At 44.2% G+C, this 17424-nt stretch overlaps 1 protein-coding gene across 2 annotated transcripts in view; it reads right to left on the bottom strand.

Annotated features, from left to right (window-relative positions):
- The window catches only part of XPO4 (exportin 4), a 123172-nt gene extending 109996 nt beyond the window's left edge, over positions 1 to 13176 (bottom strand). The window contains exon 1 of one of the 2 annotated variants that reach the window (XM_039254867.1): positions 12738 to 13176. Coding sequence is in view for 1 of the 2 variants with exons in the window: in XM_039254859.1 (XP_039110790.1) it covers positions 766 to 834 (69 nt within the window). In the remaining variant the exon portion in view is untranslated. Of the gene's footprint in view, positions 1 to 765; positions 928 to 12737 lie in introns of those variants that run through there. The other variant, XM_039254859.1, reaches the window with a different exon arrangement.
- Positions 13177 to 17424: the final 4248 nt, after the last annotated feature.

Here is a 17424-nt window from a genome sequence, read left to right as displayed (position 1 = left end):
AGTTGAGGGGCAACTGAATACAGTTTACCCTTCCTTCTACTCCCGGCGTGGAATATAGGTATTTTTAATCCCATTACGCAGCCTCCTCAGAGTCCCTGGGTAAATAACTTACTCATCACACTGCTCACTGTACAGTGTTAAGGACGAAGCCAACGAGCACCTTAGATTCAGCTCTCCTTAACGTGCGACCCACAGGGAGCTTGGTACCTAATAAAGTTTTGCCCCAATGACCTTGGTCCCAAAGATTGCCCTCCCTCCCTCCCTGTCCTTCCACGTGCCGGCGGCTGCAGGTCGGAGAAGGCACCCGAACGCTCGGACGGAGCAGGCGCTGCGAGCCGCGCCCGGGCTGGGCCATCCCCGCGGGTCTGGCAGCAGCTGCCCAGCGGCGGACACTCTGCCCGCGACCGGAGCCGCGCGGGGATGACCCGCACCTCGCTCCCCGCGCCCTGCTCCCGACCCCGTCTGTGGGGCAGGGTGCACGGCGAAGACCGTGGCGCAGGAAGCCCCCTTTCCTACAGCACCGTATTGCGTCGCCCGGCTGGGGTGCCAGACCCCTGGGGGGTGAGGGCAGCCCCGGGAAGAGGGGGAGCGGAGGCGAGAGGAAAGTAGGATGGAGAATCCTGCGCCACGCCACCGCCGCCGCCTCCGCTTCCAGGCTCCCTGGAGGCCCGCGCCGGTCGCCGGGCAGCGGGCGGGAGGGCCCGGCGCGGCAGGGCCGGCCAGAGGCCCGCGGATGCTGGGGTGCGGGGGTCGCGGCGTACTCACCATCAGAACTTTGGCCGCGTTCTCCAGCTGAGCGATCACTTCTGGGGGCCCCAGCGCCGCCGCCATCATGGTCTCTCTTCAATGACGCGCCATGCGCTGCATTATGGGAGCGGGCGCCGCGGCCGGCCAATCGCCGCAGCGACCCCGGAGCCTCACGCGCTCCCAGAGGCCGCCGCAGCCGCGGGTGACGCCGGCGTCGCGGCCGCCGCGGGCCAGGCCGGGCCGGGCCGCCGGCCGTGCGGGCCGTGGGAGGGAGAAGAGCGTGAGCCGGGCCGCCTCGCCGGGGCTGGCGGCGCCCGCAGTCCGGGACCGGGCGAGGCCTGGGCGGTCGGCCCGGACGGCGACGGCCGCGCGGGGCGGGCGCCCGGGGCTCCGGACGCGCGCATGCGTGCTGGCCGGCGCCCCGGCCTCTCGGCGTCTCCGGCCCTGGTGCCGGCGACCCGCTCGGTCCCCTCCGCGGTGAGCGCACCCCGCCCCTGCGCGAGGCGTCGCCGCGGCCGCCGGTCTGTGCTCTGCCCCCGGCGCGTACCCCCGACCCCCCTTACCTCTCCGCGCTCCGCGCCGGGTAGGTTCCACTTGGAACCGGTCTCCTGAGAGAGACCCCGAGGGGGCGCCTCCCGGCAGAACCCCGCGCCCCCCGCGCCCCCCCGTCGGTCCCTGCTTGCGAGGAAGAGGAGCCGCTCAGGATGGAGCGGTTCCGTTTCTCGGCGGAGGTTCCGCGGCACATTCGTCCACCTGTGTTTAGCCAGCAGACCGTTGCGAGCTCTTTCCAAGGGCGGTGTCCTGCCGGAGAGAGGAAAGGCGGGAACCCTAACCTTGACTACCAGGCTTCTTGAATTCGGAAAGAACTCTTTGTCACCTGTTTTGCCGGCGTTGAGGGACCCGTGACAGTCATGTTAGTTTCGGAATCCACGTTGACCGGGACGTCAGCGAATGTGGGAACCAACGGTCCCCCGGCGCCCCCGCCTCCTTCACCACGTTCCAGGCAGGTAGTCCTGAAGCAGCGATGTCACTATTCAAACCGGGTTCAACTAGTAGAAAAGGTGTTCGGACGAAGGCGGTTATTTTGTTGTGAGCTGACGTCTCCTTTCCTGTAACTCACCTTTTGGTGCTGGTCTGCTTCCTGGGGCTACGCAGAAAGTCCAGTTCATTGCAGTGTTAGTAAGTTTAGTCTGTTGGAATCTTGCCATTGTTTATTCCTAGTTATAAGTAAGCCGTACTTTTGAGATGTGTGTGTGTTTTCAGAAAGGTATGATTTTTCTCCATTGAAGAACAGGTTATGCCTTGTATTTGGCATCTCTACAACTGGAAGTGGAGAAAGTGAATGAACCAGGTTTATATTGCTTGAGAAACAAAGGAAGTGCCTTTTATCTCATTACAAAAGGATAAGGTGAACCAAAGTGCAGGAAACGACCTTTTTTTATTGTAAGAATAGTGTAAAAGTAAACAACATTGTGTCTGACTTCTAGTAGGCACTGAATAAATATTAGACTGAGTATAGCAGTCTGAAAAATGATTGCAAAATATAGCTGCTACAAAGAGTAATTACTGCCAATCAGTGATATCTGCAAAAGTGTAGTCAAACGAATAGCTTATGACATTAAATGTTTGAGGCCTATAATGCTTCAAATTGGGCCTTGTGTTCAAAAGATTTGTGTAATTACAAAAGAACTTTTCATCTAAACGCGTTTTTAAAAGGGGAAGAAGAAAAGGCGTTTTATCAAATGTGGGGTTGAGTATGCTTCTTTTCAAATTAAGTATTTTGAATTTAGAGGCTTTATAAAGTGAGTTATAGACGTCCCACATTTAACTGGGAGCCTTGAATTTTAGGGTAGGGTGAACAAGGTGTGGAATCTCAATGTTGGAAAACAGTGGAATTTACCTGCTAGTTTAGCCTCCCCTCCAATACCTGGCTATTATTTCTTGATTTATTCAACAATAACACTCTCCTGGGGAGGGTTAAAAAGTAGATTTCCAGGGGCGCCTGGGTGGCTCAGTCAGTTAAGCATCCAAGTTCACCTCAGGTCGTGATCTCACAGTTCATTGGTTTGAGCCCCCATAGGGCTCTGTGCTGACAGCTTGGAGCCTGGAGCCTGCTTCAGATTCTGTGTCTCCCTCTCTCTCTCTCTGCCCCTTCCGCATTTGTGCTCTGTCTGTCTCAAAAATAAATAAACATAATGGGGCGCCTGGGTGGCTCAGTTGGTTAAGTGTCTGACTTCAGCTCAGGTCATGATCTCACAGTTCATGGGTTCAAGCCCCACTTCCAACTCTGTGCTGACAGCTCAGAGCCTGGAGCCTGTCTTTGAATTCTGTGTCTCCCTCTCTCTCTCTGACCCTCCTCTGCTCATGCTGTCTCTATCTCTTAAAAATAAATAAAACATTCAAAAAATTTAAAAATAAACATTAAAAAACTTTTTTTAAAAAAAGAAGTACATTCCTGCCTACTCACATATTCTTCATATCCTGAAGTAGAATAGAAGGAAGTCTTGCAGATTCCAATAATTTCTAAGAGAGATGTTAATTGTCTAAGAAAAGGTTGATGTCTGGCTGAAACAAGAACATTTTACAAATACATCCCTTCTACTTTTAGAGTACTTCTTTAACACCTATGTTGTGGGAGTCAAAACTATTCCTACTTATTCTTCACCAAAATTAATTAGTAAAGTATATGACATACTTTTCTTTAGAAAATAGATGTTTGGTTTTTGTTTGGTTTTGTTTTGTTTTTATGGAAACCAGTGGGATTTGTTATATAGCCAGTGTTACTAAATGTTATGTCTTTCCTAAATTAGAGGCTTTCGGGGCACTTGGGTGGCTCAGTCGGTTAAGCGTCCGACTTCAGCTCAGGTCATGATCTCACAATGGGTTTGAGCCCTGCGTCGTGCTCTGTGCTGACAGCTAGCTCAGAGCCTGAAGCCTGCTTCAGATTCTGTATCTCCCTCTCTCTCTGACCCTCCCCTGCTCATGCTGTCTGTCTCTCTCCCTCAGATATAAGCAAAATGTTAAAAACAACAAACAAATAAAATTAGTGGCTTTCCAGGAACATTGTTAAGTGAGACTATACTTGCTGACTATCTCCACTGTTGACATTCAGTGCAAAAGAAAAAGCAGCTGTTGTGGGTCACAGCCAATGATATTTTAAAACTAGAAGACAATTTAGAGATTATAGAATCTTAAGATTTTGGAAATGAAAATCATTTAATGATCCCGTTTCTCAGATGGAGAAAACAAGAGAAATTAGATGATTTTAGGGCCATGCTAGATAGAACCAGTCACCTATCTTACAGTTTAGTATCTTTCGTGAAGTGGATAAAGGTTGGAATTTAAGTCAGAAGAACTGAATTTGTGTTATATCTCTGCTTCTTCTAAAATGTGTTATGGGATAAGTAACTTAACATCTCAGGACCTCAGTCTGATCATCTGTAAAATGTCGACCATCACAAGTGTGTGAGATTCAAAGAAGATAATTAATCTGAGACAACTTTGTAAAGCTGTGAAGCATTCTATGAATGCACGGTAGTACAGTTACCATTGAGTACTTACCCAGCACCATGCTTGATACTGTAAGACAATTGAAATTAAGTCGTGGTGTTTCCTTCTGAAGAGTTTGAGGTCCAGTTGAAAAGATATGACTATGAATTTAAAATAACAATTTTCTCTCCTTTCCAACTGCAGTACAATAAAAAGTACATCTGGTCGTTTTTCCTCGTTCCTGGCAATCTGAAAGCTCCTAAAACCCTTGGATTTCCTGAGTGATAGGAGTGTTTTTCGTCAATCATAACAATGATGGTTCCAATCCACCTGAGTTTATGCTAATGAGGTAACAGGGTGGGGGCCCCCAATGGCCCATGACGGGGCTGGTCTCCCGAAAGAGCAATGAGTAGAAACCTTTGGTTCCTTTGTTTTGGGGCCCACTCTCCAACCTCCAGGGAGAAGGGGTGCTGGAGATGTTAACAACTTTAACAGTGAGATTTGCTAAGCTTCCAAGTTGGTCAATGTATCCACCTCCTCCATGAGACAGAGGCTCCTGCGCTTGAGACCCTTCTGGACCTTGTCCCATGTACCTCTTCATCTGGCTGTTCATTTATATCCTTTATAATAAGCTGGAAAATGTAAGTAAAGTGTTTCCCTGAGATCTTTGATCCATTCTAGCAGATTATCGAACGTGGGCAGGGGATCGTAGGAATCACTGATTTATAGCCAGTGGGTCAGAAGTATGCGTTGTCCCTAACACTCATAACAGCCATCTATGATTTTTTAGAAGTTTATTTATTTTGAGAGAGAGAGAGCAGGGGAGGAGCAGAGAGAGAGAGAAAGAGAGACAGAATCCCAAGCAGGTTCCACACTATCAGCGCAGAGCCCAACATGGGGCTTGAACTCATGAACTGTGAAATCAGACCTGAGCCAAAATCAAGATTCAGGTGCTTAACTGACTGAGCCATCCAGGCACCCTGAAACAGGCATCTAAAGTGGAGGTAGTCTGGTGGGACTGAGCCCTTAATCTGTGGAGTCTACACTAATTCTGAGTAGTTAGTGTCAGAATTAAGTGGTAGGACACAGTTGGTATCTGAGAATCAGACCAACCTATGGATTATATAAATATATAAGAATTTGCATATTACGAAATAACAAACATTCCAAATAATTTGAGAATACTACAGAATGATAGTTAATGTGTACATACAATTACCGCATGAAGGACACTAAGTTGTTTTCATCTATTAACTAACTCCATCCAGTAATTCTGTGATATAATAATTATCTATTATTATCCCAAATTGAGGAAACTGAGGCATATAGCAACTTAATTACTTGCCTCAGAAATGGTAGAACTGGGGTTTGGGCCCAGCCTTCCTAGCCCCATACTTCATGCTTTTAACTCCAGGATATTACTTCTGGGTAAAGACTAAGTCTCTTGGAATTATTATAGCTTAAGGAGATAAATTTCAAGCTATCATGGCAACTTTTCCAGTTATGAAACTGTAAAGACTGTATTAAAAAAATCTATGTCATACTTGATATATGTAAGACGTAAAGTAAAACTGCCTATAGAAAGTTTGAAGATTTTCCTTTTTAAAAGCTTATTTTAGAAATGTCTTGAAATTTGCTATATCAATTGATAAACGAGGGTTTACAGATCAAAACTATTTTCAGATGGCAATAGTAAGTTCTTCCCCTTAAGTAATTACTTTAAATATAAATGAATAAAAGTCCCCAATCAAAAGACACAGATTGGCTGAATGAATTATAAAAAAAAAAAAAAAAAACCAAAAAACAGGATCCAACTATATGCCAACTATCACCACTGCTGTTCAGCATCTGTACTAGAAGTTCTAGCCAGAACAGTTAGACAAGAAAAAGAAATAAATGGCACCCAAACTGGAGAGGAGGAAGTAAAATTATCTCTGTGTACAGATGTTATGATCTTATGTACAGAAAACCCTAAGGATTCCATAAGAATTTCTTAGAACAAATAAATGAATTTAGCCAAATTGCAGGACACAAAATCAGCAATAAAAAAAAAAAAATCAGTTGCCCTTCTATGTACTAACAAAGAACTACCTGAAAAGGAAATTAAAAAAGAAAACAACTTCATTTGCAGTAACGTCAAAAAGAAAAAAATAATTAGAAATAAACTTAAACAAGGAGATGAAAGATTTATACACTGAAAACTACGAAACATTGCTGAAAGAAAGCAAAGAAGACACAGATAAATGGAAAGACTTCCCATGTTCATGGATTGGAAGATCAATTATTGTTAAGATGTCAGTACTACTCAAAGTGATGTACAGATTTAATGCAATCTCCATCAAAAGCCCAATGGCATTTTTTTGCGGAAATTAAAAAACCCATCCTAAAATTAATTTGGAGTATCAAGGGACCATAAATGACCAAAACAATCTTGAAAAAGAAGAGCAAAGTTGAAGGACTCACGCTCCTGATTTTAAAATATCACAAAGCTACAATAATCAAAACTGTGGTACTGGCATAAAGACAGTCATAGACCAACACAATAGACTAGAGAACCTAGAAATGAGCCTTCCTGTGCACAGTCAAATGATTTTTGACAAGAGTACCAAGACCATTCAACAGGGAAAGGATAGTGTTTTCAACAAATGGAGTCGGATAAACTGGATGGAAAAACATGCAAAAAAAAAAAAAAAAGGAAGTTGGACATGCACGCACACACACACACAGATTAAAAGTATGTGAGGGATGTGTTAAGTAACTTTATTGTGGTAATCCTTTTGCAATATATACGTAAATCACCATGTTGTACACCTTAAACTTGCACATGTTATATGTCAATTATATCTCAATAAAGCTGGGAGACAAAAAGAATCAGGTTGGACCCCTTTTTTTTTTTTCCCAAGTTTAGCATTCTTTTTTTTTTAATTATTTAAAAATTTATTTCTGAGAAAGAGAGACAGCATGAGCAGGGGAGGGTCAGAAGGAGAGAGAGAGAGGGAGATACAGAATCTGAAGCAGGCTCCAGCCCCAGGCTCTGAGCTAGCTGTCAGCACAGAGCCCGACGCGGGACTCGAACCGACGAACCGTGAGATCATGACCTGAGCCAAAGTCGGATGCTTAACCAACTGAGCCACCCAGGCGCCCCAGGTTGGACCCTTTCTTATACTATAAACAAAAATTAACTTAAAATGGGTTGAAGACCTAAATGTATAAAACTCTTAGAAGAAAGTGGATTCATGGCTAAACAAAATACAGACATCAAATAGAATATTAATCAGCCTTTAAAAGGAAGCAAATTCTGATAAATGCTATAACGTGGATGAACTTTGAAGACTATGCCAAGTGAGATAAGCCAGTTAGAAAAAGAAAACTCTGTTTGATTCCACTTAGAAGAGGTACTTAATAAAACTCATAGAAAGTAGAGTGATGATTGTCTGATGGTTAGGGGCATAGAGTTTCTGTTATTTAAGATTGAAAAGTTCAAGAGACCTGTTGTACAACACTGTTAATACTTAACACAACTGAATACTTAAAAATGGCTACGAGGATAAATTTTGTTACTGTAGTTTTTTCAACCACAGTTAAATTTTTATATTTTTAAGGGTTTCCTTTTTTAATGTTTATTTTTGAGAGAGAGAGAGAGAGAGAGAGACAGACAGACAGACAGAGCATGAGTGGGGGAGGGGCAGAGAGAGGGAGACACAGACTCCAAGCAGGCTCCAGGCTCTGAACTGGAGAGCCCATTGCCCGGCTTTAACTCACCAGCTGTGAGATCATGACCTGAGCCAAAGTCAGATGCTTAACTGACTGAGCCCCCCCAGGCGCCCCTATGCTGGTCCTTTGAAAGCCTCCGGGTCTCCTAGGCACTGAGAAGGACCTACAACAAAGATAGGGTTCTTTGAACAACACGGACACAAAGCAGTTGATATCGGTTTTCTGATAGACGCCCAGGAGAGTGGGGAAACCCCTCAGCTGACTCAATTAGCTTCCTAAGCAACCTCTTAAGTGGAGAGAGGCCCTCTTAGCTTTCAGTGGGTCCCCTGTGAATACTTTTTTTTAAGAATGTGGAGGCATCTGGGGCGCCTGGGTGGCTCAGTCAGTTAAGTGTCCGACTTCGGCTCAGGTCATGATCCCATAGTTTGTGGGTTCGAGCCCTGCGTCGGGCTCTATGCTGACAGCTAGCTGAAAGCCTACAGCCTGTTTCAGATTCTGTGTCTCCCTCTCTCTCTCTGACCCTCCCCTGCTCACACTGTCTCTCTCTCTCTCAGAAATAAATAAAACATTAAAAAATTAAAAAAAAAAAAGAATGGGGAGGCATTTAAGGGATACCTGGGTGGCTCTGTTGGTTGAATGTCTGACTTCCACCCAGGTCATGATCTCACGGTTCATGGGTTCAAGCCCCGTGTGGGGCTCTGTGCTGACAGCTCAGAGCCTGGAGCCTGCTTTGGATTCCATGTCTCCTTCTCACTCTGCCCCTCCCCGGCTCGTGCACTTTGTCTCTCAAAAATAAATAAGTAAAAAAAAATTAAAAAAGAAAGAATGAATGTGGAGGCATTCCAAAACAAAAACTTTGAGAACCACTGCTTCAGAGAATGCATCTCTTTGAAACTGCATCCTCTGACGCTAGTGCAAAGGAATATGGTATTTGGCAAGAGCTGCTTTGCTTGTTTTTGAACTACAGAAGTCACAACCTACCTCAGCCAGGCTGGGCTGAGAGACCAGCCCACACCAACTGCATTTGGGCTTCTGCCCTCTGACTGTCATTCCCCTCACCTGTCATACCATCTCTGCCTCCTGCAGTGATTTTCATTCTGTGTATCTTCCAACAAAGCTCAAGCCCACTTCTTGTCCAAGACTGCCCCAACCAGTCCTCTTTACACATTTACTTAAGAGAAGGAAAGAAAGAAAGAAACAAAGAAACAGTCATATCTGAAGTAAACCTGTGTCTTTCTATAATGTTAGAGTAATTCTGTCTCCAAAGTTCTAAATTCATCTAAATCTGGAAGTTATTACTTCCTACAAATTTCAACTTTCTAAAAAAAATCATTTGTTTAAAGTAATCTCTACACCCAGCATGGGGCTTGAACTTACAACCCCGATATCAAGAGTTGCATGCTATACTGACTGAGCCAGCCACGTGCCCTACTAATGTCAACTTTGATGAAAGTAATGGCCTTAGAGTTTATGAATGGAATCTGAAAATCCTACCTGCCTTATTGTGCTGTCCTGCAAAGGCTTGTGATAAATTTATGTAGAAATGCCCAGGGGTTTTACATTCAAGCTTTGACTTTAAGCATTCAATCAATGTATGTACAATGATGCTCAATACATATATTGAGCATAATATTGTTCCATGTATTTTTGTTGACTCAGTAAGGAATGAACAAATATTAGGTGTCCATAATGGCTCAAGAAAAGAGTAAGTCATGCCATTCAAGGGCTCCCTCAACAATTCTCCATGTTTGTTTGTTTGTTTGTTTGAGTGGGGGGGGTAGCATATACTACAGATTTGCCTTAACGTTATAGAAACCTGCTCAATATTTGTTTCTGACTATGTAGGTTCAACAGCACCTTTCTAGAATATACAGATATAGGGGCACCTGGGTGGCTCAGTCTGTTAAGCGTCCAACTTCAGCTTAGGTCATGATCTCATGGTTTGTGGTTTCGAGCCTCGCATCGAGCTCTGTACTGACAGCTCAGAGCCTGGAGCTGCTTCAGATTCTGTGTCTCCCTCTCTCTCTGACCCACCCCTGCTCACATGCTCGCTCTCTCTCTGAAATAAATTTTTTTAAAAAACATTAAAAAATTTAAAAATAGAATATACAGATATAAAAGGAAAAAACTAAAAGAAAGTATTGCAATTTATAGGTGATTTAAGAAAGAATTCTTAGCTTCCCCTCCAGGTAAATAACTTGCCGAGAAATTTTGTGGCCCCTCAGAGTGAGCTTAGGTCTCACTTGCAAAAGCACTTCACCAGCTCCCTCTGCTGTTTGCTGGTTTGATTTGGAACTCCAGGCAGCTATGGTTAGCCACAGACAAGTATATCAGTATCAGTATATTCTGTACTATATTCTAGAGTAAAGGAAATCACACCACCAAATATTTGTATAAGAGTATTTCCACAAGTATTCTTATTATCTTAGTAGCTCTTTTTGTTTCAGCTATGATCATGTAACCCATTATTGTGAAGAAAAAAGGCTTGCAACAGTTATCTATTTACATTAATTTGGTATAAACTCTCTCTAAATACATACATACATACTTTAAAAAGAGAGAAACAAGTAGCATTAAGTGATTTCTGTAGCACTCACAATCATTGATTGTCAGACAAACATTTTAAGGTTTCTTTTATGAGTTAGATTGATCTCTCTTTTTTTTCTCAAATAACCATTTTAATCTAGAAGTGATGAAGGAAAAGCCTCAAGATTAGGCTTAGGTCTCTAGAAAGTAAACTTTTTCTAAAACCGTTTTTTTAAGATTTTATTTTTTAAGTAATCTCTATACCCAATGTGGGCCTCGAACTCAACGACCCCAAGATCAAGAGTCACATGCACAACCAACTGAACCAACCAAGTGTCCCTAGAAAAGTAAACTTCTAATTTTGCTTTTTATTGTTTAAAGTTTATTTATTTATTGTGTGAGAAAGCGAGAGGTAGGGAGAGAGAGAATCCCAAGCAGACTCTGCACTGTCAGCATGGAGCTCGACAACGGGACTCAAACTCACAAACTGCGAGATCATGATCGGAGCCGAAATCAAGAGTTGGACGCCCAACTGACTTAGCCACCCAGGCGCCCTGAAAGTAAGCTTCTAATTTTAAAAAATGAATTTGACCTACTGAAATCTAGAGGAGCAGAAGATTCCAGTTAGCACAATAATTGGCCCTTCTGCCTGATTACTTCAAAAGTAATTAACACATTAATTTCTTAGAGAGATCCTAGGAAGTAGTGACATTTTGAAAGCTTAAAGAGGTTCATACAAAAGGAAACTCATGGAAAGAATAAATATAAATGACCAGTAATCATATGTAAAAAATAATGCCTACCTTCACTAATATTCAAACAACTGGTATTTTTCCCCTATCAAAGTAGCATGTTTTTAAAGATTATATTTAAAAAAAGGTAACATACATTGGGTGCCTGGATGGCTTAGTCAGAACATGTGACTCTTGATCTCAGAATTGGGTCTCACCCATGTTGGGTGTAGAGATAACTTAAAAATAATCCTAAAGATAATATCCAAACTTGGCACAAAGGTAATAGAGACTAAGTCTAAGAGCTCTGACCCTGAAGGCATTATCGAGTGTGTGGATTTGGGCAGTTAATTAGCCTTTGAGTGTTAGTGTCCTCATCTATAAAACAGGAATATATTACGACTGCATCATAGAGAATTAAATTCATTAATATATACAAAACCTAGAAGAGTGCTTGACACAAAGTAAAATTCAAATACATGTTAGCTATCATTATGTGCATTCAATATCTCCAGGACATACAAGCAATAAGTATCTGTAGTTGCCTCTCTGGGTGAGAACTTACTGTCAGGGAGAGAGACATTGAACTGTTGTACTATTGAACATTCTAGTCTGTGTATTCTAATGTCTCAGTAATATTTTCTCAGTGCCCCTATGCCAACAGAACTACCTAATACTTCCATTTATTATGTAGTTAGGTCTAAGCAACTTAATATTTGTGTCCTAAAAACCTAGTAGCCATTTGGAAAAAAAAAACATTTAAACTGAAAGAAAAAAATGCAATGTTTATTTTATTTTATTTTTGCAATGTTTATTTTATCGTTAAGTAACCACAACTGCTAATGGGATGTGTGTGCTTGTTGGGCACTGCACAATTCCTCAAATCCTGGAACAAGACTAGATGCTGCTGCCACTCATTTTCCAATGAGTGACCTTCACTCATTGCTTTTTATCATGGCCCCTGCAAAATCCCAGCTGTGCAAAGTTAGATGCCATTGCAAGGAATGCAGTGTGATCCAGTGTTGAAACTAGGAGCTGCCTGGAGTTAGCAGAGTGGTGTCCAACAGACATTCCTTCTGTTTTCCTACAGATTTGTAAACTAAATAGGAACAAAATTTAAAACATCTCTTACTGTCCTTGTGAGTTGACTGTGCACAGGACACCTCAACATACAATTTGAGAACCACAGTTATACACCCTTTTCATAATGAAGTTTGTTAATGTTTGTTTGTTTGGAGAGAATATGGGTGCACTCATGCTAGGGAGGGGCAGAAAGAACCAGGGAGAGAGAGAGAATCCTAAGCAGCCTCCTCTGTCAGTGCAGAGCCCCATGCAGGGCTTGATCTCCTGAACCAAGAGATTATGACCTGAGCCAAAATCAAGAGTTGGATGCTTAACCAACTGAGCCACCCAGGCGCCCCTATACCTTTCCATAACTTTTGAATCTAGTTCATTTAAATCCATTAGAACATAACATAAAATACAGTATATATCTCCCTCCCCCAGTAATTTTTTCCAAAATCAAGTTACCTTTTCCACTGGGTCGCTAGTCCCTTGAAGACATTTTGGGCAGATTCTTTACTTTCAACACATGCTGCACAAATGCCTTGGTACCGGAAATGGGCGGTGGGTAAATTAACGTCCCCACCCTTGCCTCTTTCCTGGCATCTCTGATGCTGGACAAGGAAAGAAGAGTCTCCACATGTGATGTCTGTCAGGTGCAGACCCGGGATTCAGTGCTAAGGCTTACAGACATTTAGGAAATGTTGGAGACACCGGAGCATTCTCGTGCGGGTGAGGGGCCCGGGGGCTTCGCTGCGTTGTCTCGTGCCAAGTTCCTCCTCCTGCTGCGCATCCCTGTCTGGCCAGTCCCGGCTGACAAGGGCTCTGGGAGGCGGTCCCCCAAATGCCGGAGCTTCCGCGGGAGCCTGGGCGGGTCGTGCGGAGCGAGCCTCAGGCCCCAGGAGGAGTGAGTCTGCGCACGACCCTGACTTGGCAGGTGCAGCTCCCATCTGGCCTCTTGAACAGGCTTCCGCCCCCCTCGGCCGCACACCGCCTGCACCGTCCGGCCGCGGCTGTGGCGGGTCCAGCCGCCATCCACGCATGCGCTCAACTCCCACCATCCACTTCAGCGGAGGCGGCTCTAGGCCCGCGGCTACTGCGAGCTGCGTCTCGCCTCGCGTCCTTCGCCCTGCGTCGCTCCCCTGCCGTCCTTCCCTGCGTGGGCGGCAGTCTCCCGGTGACCTGGGGGGTGAGGGGCTTTGGAGAGCTGACTGGTGGCGGGGGGCTGCCCCTGGCCTGTCTCGGGAAGTCCAGAAGGCTCTCGAAGGCTCCCTGAACGTAGAACGCGAGTGCTGAGCCCCCTTTGTCCGGGGCTGTGGGGGTCGGCCGCAATGCTAGGATGAAAAACAGACCCACGTGGAACATCGTGCCGTAGATTTAGTCAAAATCCAGAACTGAAATATTTAAAGAACAAGATAGAGACAACATTCACAAGACGTGTTAGGAAGGTCACACTCTGATGGGAGTATACATCAGCACAATCCTTCTGGAAAATCAATTTGAAAAGATGTGCCAAGAGCCTTAAAAATGTTCTTAAGGATATAATTAGAGATGCAGAAAAAGATGTGTACAGAGATATGCTTTTTTCTGCTTTTTAGAAACTATTTTCTGTTACCCTTCTATTTTCTGTTTAAGAGCCTGCGGGAGAACAGCTCGAGGTTCTCAGTGGTTATTCCCGCCCCTGCGGCGGGCTGAGCAGGGGGGCCTGAGCAGTGGGGGGTGAGCAGTGGGGGTGGCGGCCTGAGCAGGGGGGGTGGCGGCCTGAGCAGTGGGGGTGGCGGCCTGAGCAGTGGGGGGTGAGCAGTGGGGGTGGCGGCCTGAGCAGGGGGGGTGGCGAGCTCGGCAGTGTGGGGGGTGGGCTGAGAGCTGCAGGCTCCCGTGGGGGCGGCACAGGCTGGGCGGGCACAGAGGCGCCTGTGCCTTCTCGCTAGTCCGTAACCTGCCGTGGAGGAGCCGTAAGTACCAACCTGTCACAGAGGAAGTGATGTGACCCCAAGACGGAGCCATCGTTGCCCAGGAGGAGAGAGGAGCCCACGGCGGGGACACGGCAGGGGACTGGTAAAGATTTGGGGTCTGGTTTTAAGGGATCATCTGAAGACTGCTGCGAGAGACGACAAAGAAAGGCCCCTGGTGTAGTAAGATACGAGAGGACGGGGCAGACGGAGAGAGACGGAGAGAGAGGAGGAACAAATCAGGAACTGCTGAGCTGGGTCACCAAGGGCCTGGGACAGACACCAAGACACTTGTTCCAGAACCCACCCCCAACCCCCCCGTCTTGAATGTGGGGGCAAAGAGCAGCATCACTGTGAGGGACAATCGTCAAGAACTTGAAGGGCTTTGCCGCTGAGGCCCACCAGGTCCTGACCGAGTGCCCTGCTTTGACTTAAGCAAGAGCCACCTGAGGAGCCGGCCCAGGGCCTCAGCCAGTCCTTCCACAGTGACCCATAGAAGGAGATGCTTGTCCCGCAGCTAACTGCCAGAGACGGTGCCCTGGAGAGTTCCCTCTCCAGCTGGGGGACCTCCTACCCTTCCCTTGAGCAGACTGGAGGCCCGGAGGTAGGACTCCCCATTCCCTCCTTCTGTGCACCTTCTCCCCAGGAGGGAACAAAGGACAAGAATTGGGGCGTGACAGGCACGTGGCCACACATTCACACGCAGGAGTTTATACCTGTTTATCATTCTGAGCAGACTGGGTTTATCTCCTTGGCTTACATTATTACAAATGTTATTATAATATAGTAAAATTAAAACATCTCTTGGATAATTAATGGCTGCATTAACTGTTATACTGTATATGTCACATTTACAAGTAAAACTTTATTATCTTCTACTTGTATTACTATCTTAAGGATCAATCTTCTGGCAGCATTGACAAACTTCTTAAAAGATCACAATCTTGCACGTCAGTTCTACAGACAACATTGAAATCTTGTCCAAGATTTAGAAATCTCAGGCAATGACATGCCAAAACAGCATTGCAAGCTTGTAATATACTCGGTTATTATCAGTGGGATGTCAACAAAGCCTAGTGATAAGAAAGTACTCTGGGGATGCCTGGCTGGCTTAGTCAAAGGAGCATGCGGCTCTTGATCTCAGAGTCTGAGCCCCACACTGGGCGTAAGGCTTACTTAACAACAAAAACAAACAAACAAACAAAAAAAAACACTGGGAATTATAGCTCAAAGTAACCTAATGACCTTAGAGCCCAGCGTCCATTTTACCTTCCTTGGTTTTTTTATGTTTGTTTTCTTTATTTTGAGAGAGAGAGGGTGAGCAAGTGTGAGCCGGGCAGAGAGAGGAGAGAGAGAGTCCCAAGCAGACTCCATACTGGCAGCACAACCCAGATGCAGGACTCGGTCTCACAAACAGAGAGATCATGATCTGAGCTGAAATCAAGGGTCGGGCACTTAAATGACCAAGCCACCCAGGCAGCCCACGTTTTTACCTTCTTATATAAAGCATCATACTTTCATTGTACAAAATTTAGAAACATATAGAAAATATAAAGGAGGAAGAAAAAAAGCACCCACAATTACACCACCCAGAAAAGGCAACCATTTTTTAACTTTGTCATATTTTGTTTTAGACATTTACAATTTTGACATATTTCACTTTCTTTTTCTCTCTACCTTCCATGACTGAGATCACAGTATACATATAGCTTTATTTTACATATAAATAAATAGATATAGCATTTTTTAAACTTTACATTATATAATGATTATTTAGCTTGTCATGAAAAACTCTTTGGAAACAAGATTTCTAAGGATTCATAAAATGTCAATATGGCAGTAAAATACATCATAATATTGTTCATTGTCATCATATTATTGGACATAAAATTGCTTTTTAAAAATTCTGCTATAAAAGTATTAAATACTTATGTGCATAAATATTTCTCCCCAGTTTTCAGTGACTCCTTAGAAATGATCACCAACTCATTCTCCAGAAAAGTTGTAACCATGTTTATTTTTATCAGCAGCACAAGAGTGTCCATTTCAATGTAACCATATCAGAATGTCGTTTTTAGTCTTTGCCATAAAGATAGGTGGAAATGGTATTTTAGTGTTTTAATTTGCATTTGTTCGATTCGTGGTGAAGATTAGGTTGAGTATATGTCATATATATATTGGTGCCTTGTTTTCCTTCTGTGAACTTCCTGTTCATAATCTTCACCCATTTTTCATTATCAGGTCATTGTTATTATTCTTATCACTTTGTCGGTGTTCATTGTATACTAAACACATAAGCTCTTAGAAAAAAATTAAGTCAGAGTGTCTTCTCACATCATACATGAGAATATGTTTCAGATGATTAATGAGTTAAATGTAAACATGAAAATTAAACAACACTAGAATGATTAAAGATTAATATTTAATTTCTGGATGGATGAGAACATGTATTTAAACAGCTCAGAGGAAATAATATCACATTTGGCTTTATAAAAAATTTAAAAATTTTGTACACAAAATTATTCATTTATCCTTCCAATAAAAATTAAAAGGCAAATCACAAAATATTAAGAACGTTCTTCATTCTTTCCATAATAGCCTGGTTATTTTATCTTATTTTATTTTATTTATTTAAAAAAATCATTTCTTTCTTTATTTTGAGAGAGACAGAGAGAAAGAATTCCAAGCAGGCTCCATACTATCAGTGCAGAGACTAATGCAGAGCTCAAACTCAGGGACTGTGAGATCGTGGCCTGAGCCAAAACCAAGAGTCCGATGCTCAATCAACTGGGCCACCTGGACGCCCCGGGCCTGATTATTTTTATCCCAGAATTTATTACATTAAAAAAAGTAGCTGTCTGGGGCACCTGGGTGACTCAGTTGGTTAAGCGTCCGACTTTGGCTCAGGTCATGATCTCACGGTTCGTGGGTTCGAGCCCCGTGTCGGGCTCTGTGCTGACAGCTCAGAGCCTGGAGCCTGCTTCGGATTCTGTGTCTCCCTCTCTCTCTGACCCTCCCCTGCTCATGCTGTCTCTCTGTCTCTCTCAAAAGTAAATAAAACATTAAAACAAAAAAATTTTTTAAGTAGCTGTCTGTGTGTTTGTCTTGCCCACAGTGTGAGCTCCGTGATGGCAGAGCTGTGCTTTAGTTATTTTGTTTTCTTGTCTCCTGCACAAGGCCTGGCACTAGTGGGTGCTCTGTGC

The sequence above is a fragment of the Hyaena hyaena genome, unplaced genomic scaffold, assembly GCF_003009895.1.
Source record: "Hyaena hyaena isolate Hyena2069 unplaced genomic scaffold, ASM300989v1 scaffold_11, whole genome shotgun sequence".
Taxonomy (NCBI): domain Eukaryota; kingdom Metazoa; phylum Chordata; class Mammalia; order Carnivora; family Hyaenidae; genus Hyaena; species Hyaena hyaena.
This window is presented reverse-complemented; position numbering and strand designations above follow the sequence as displayed.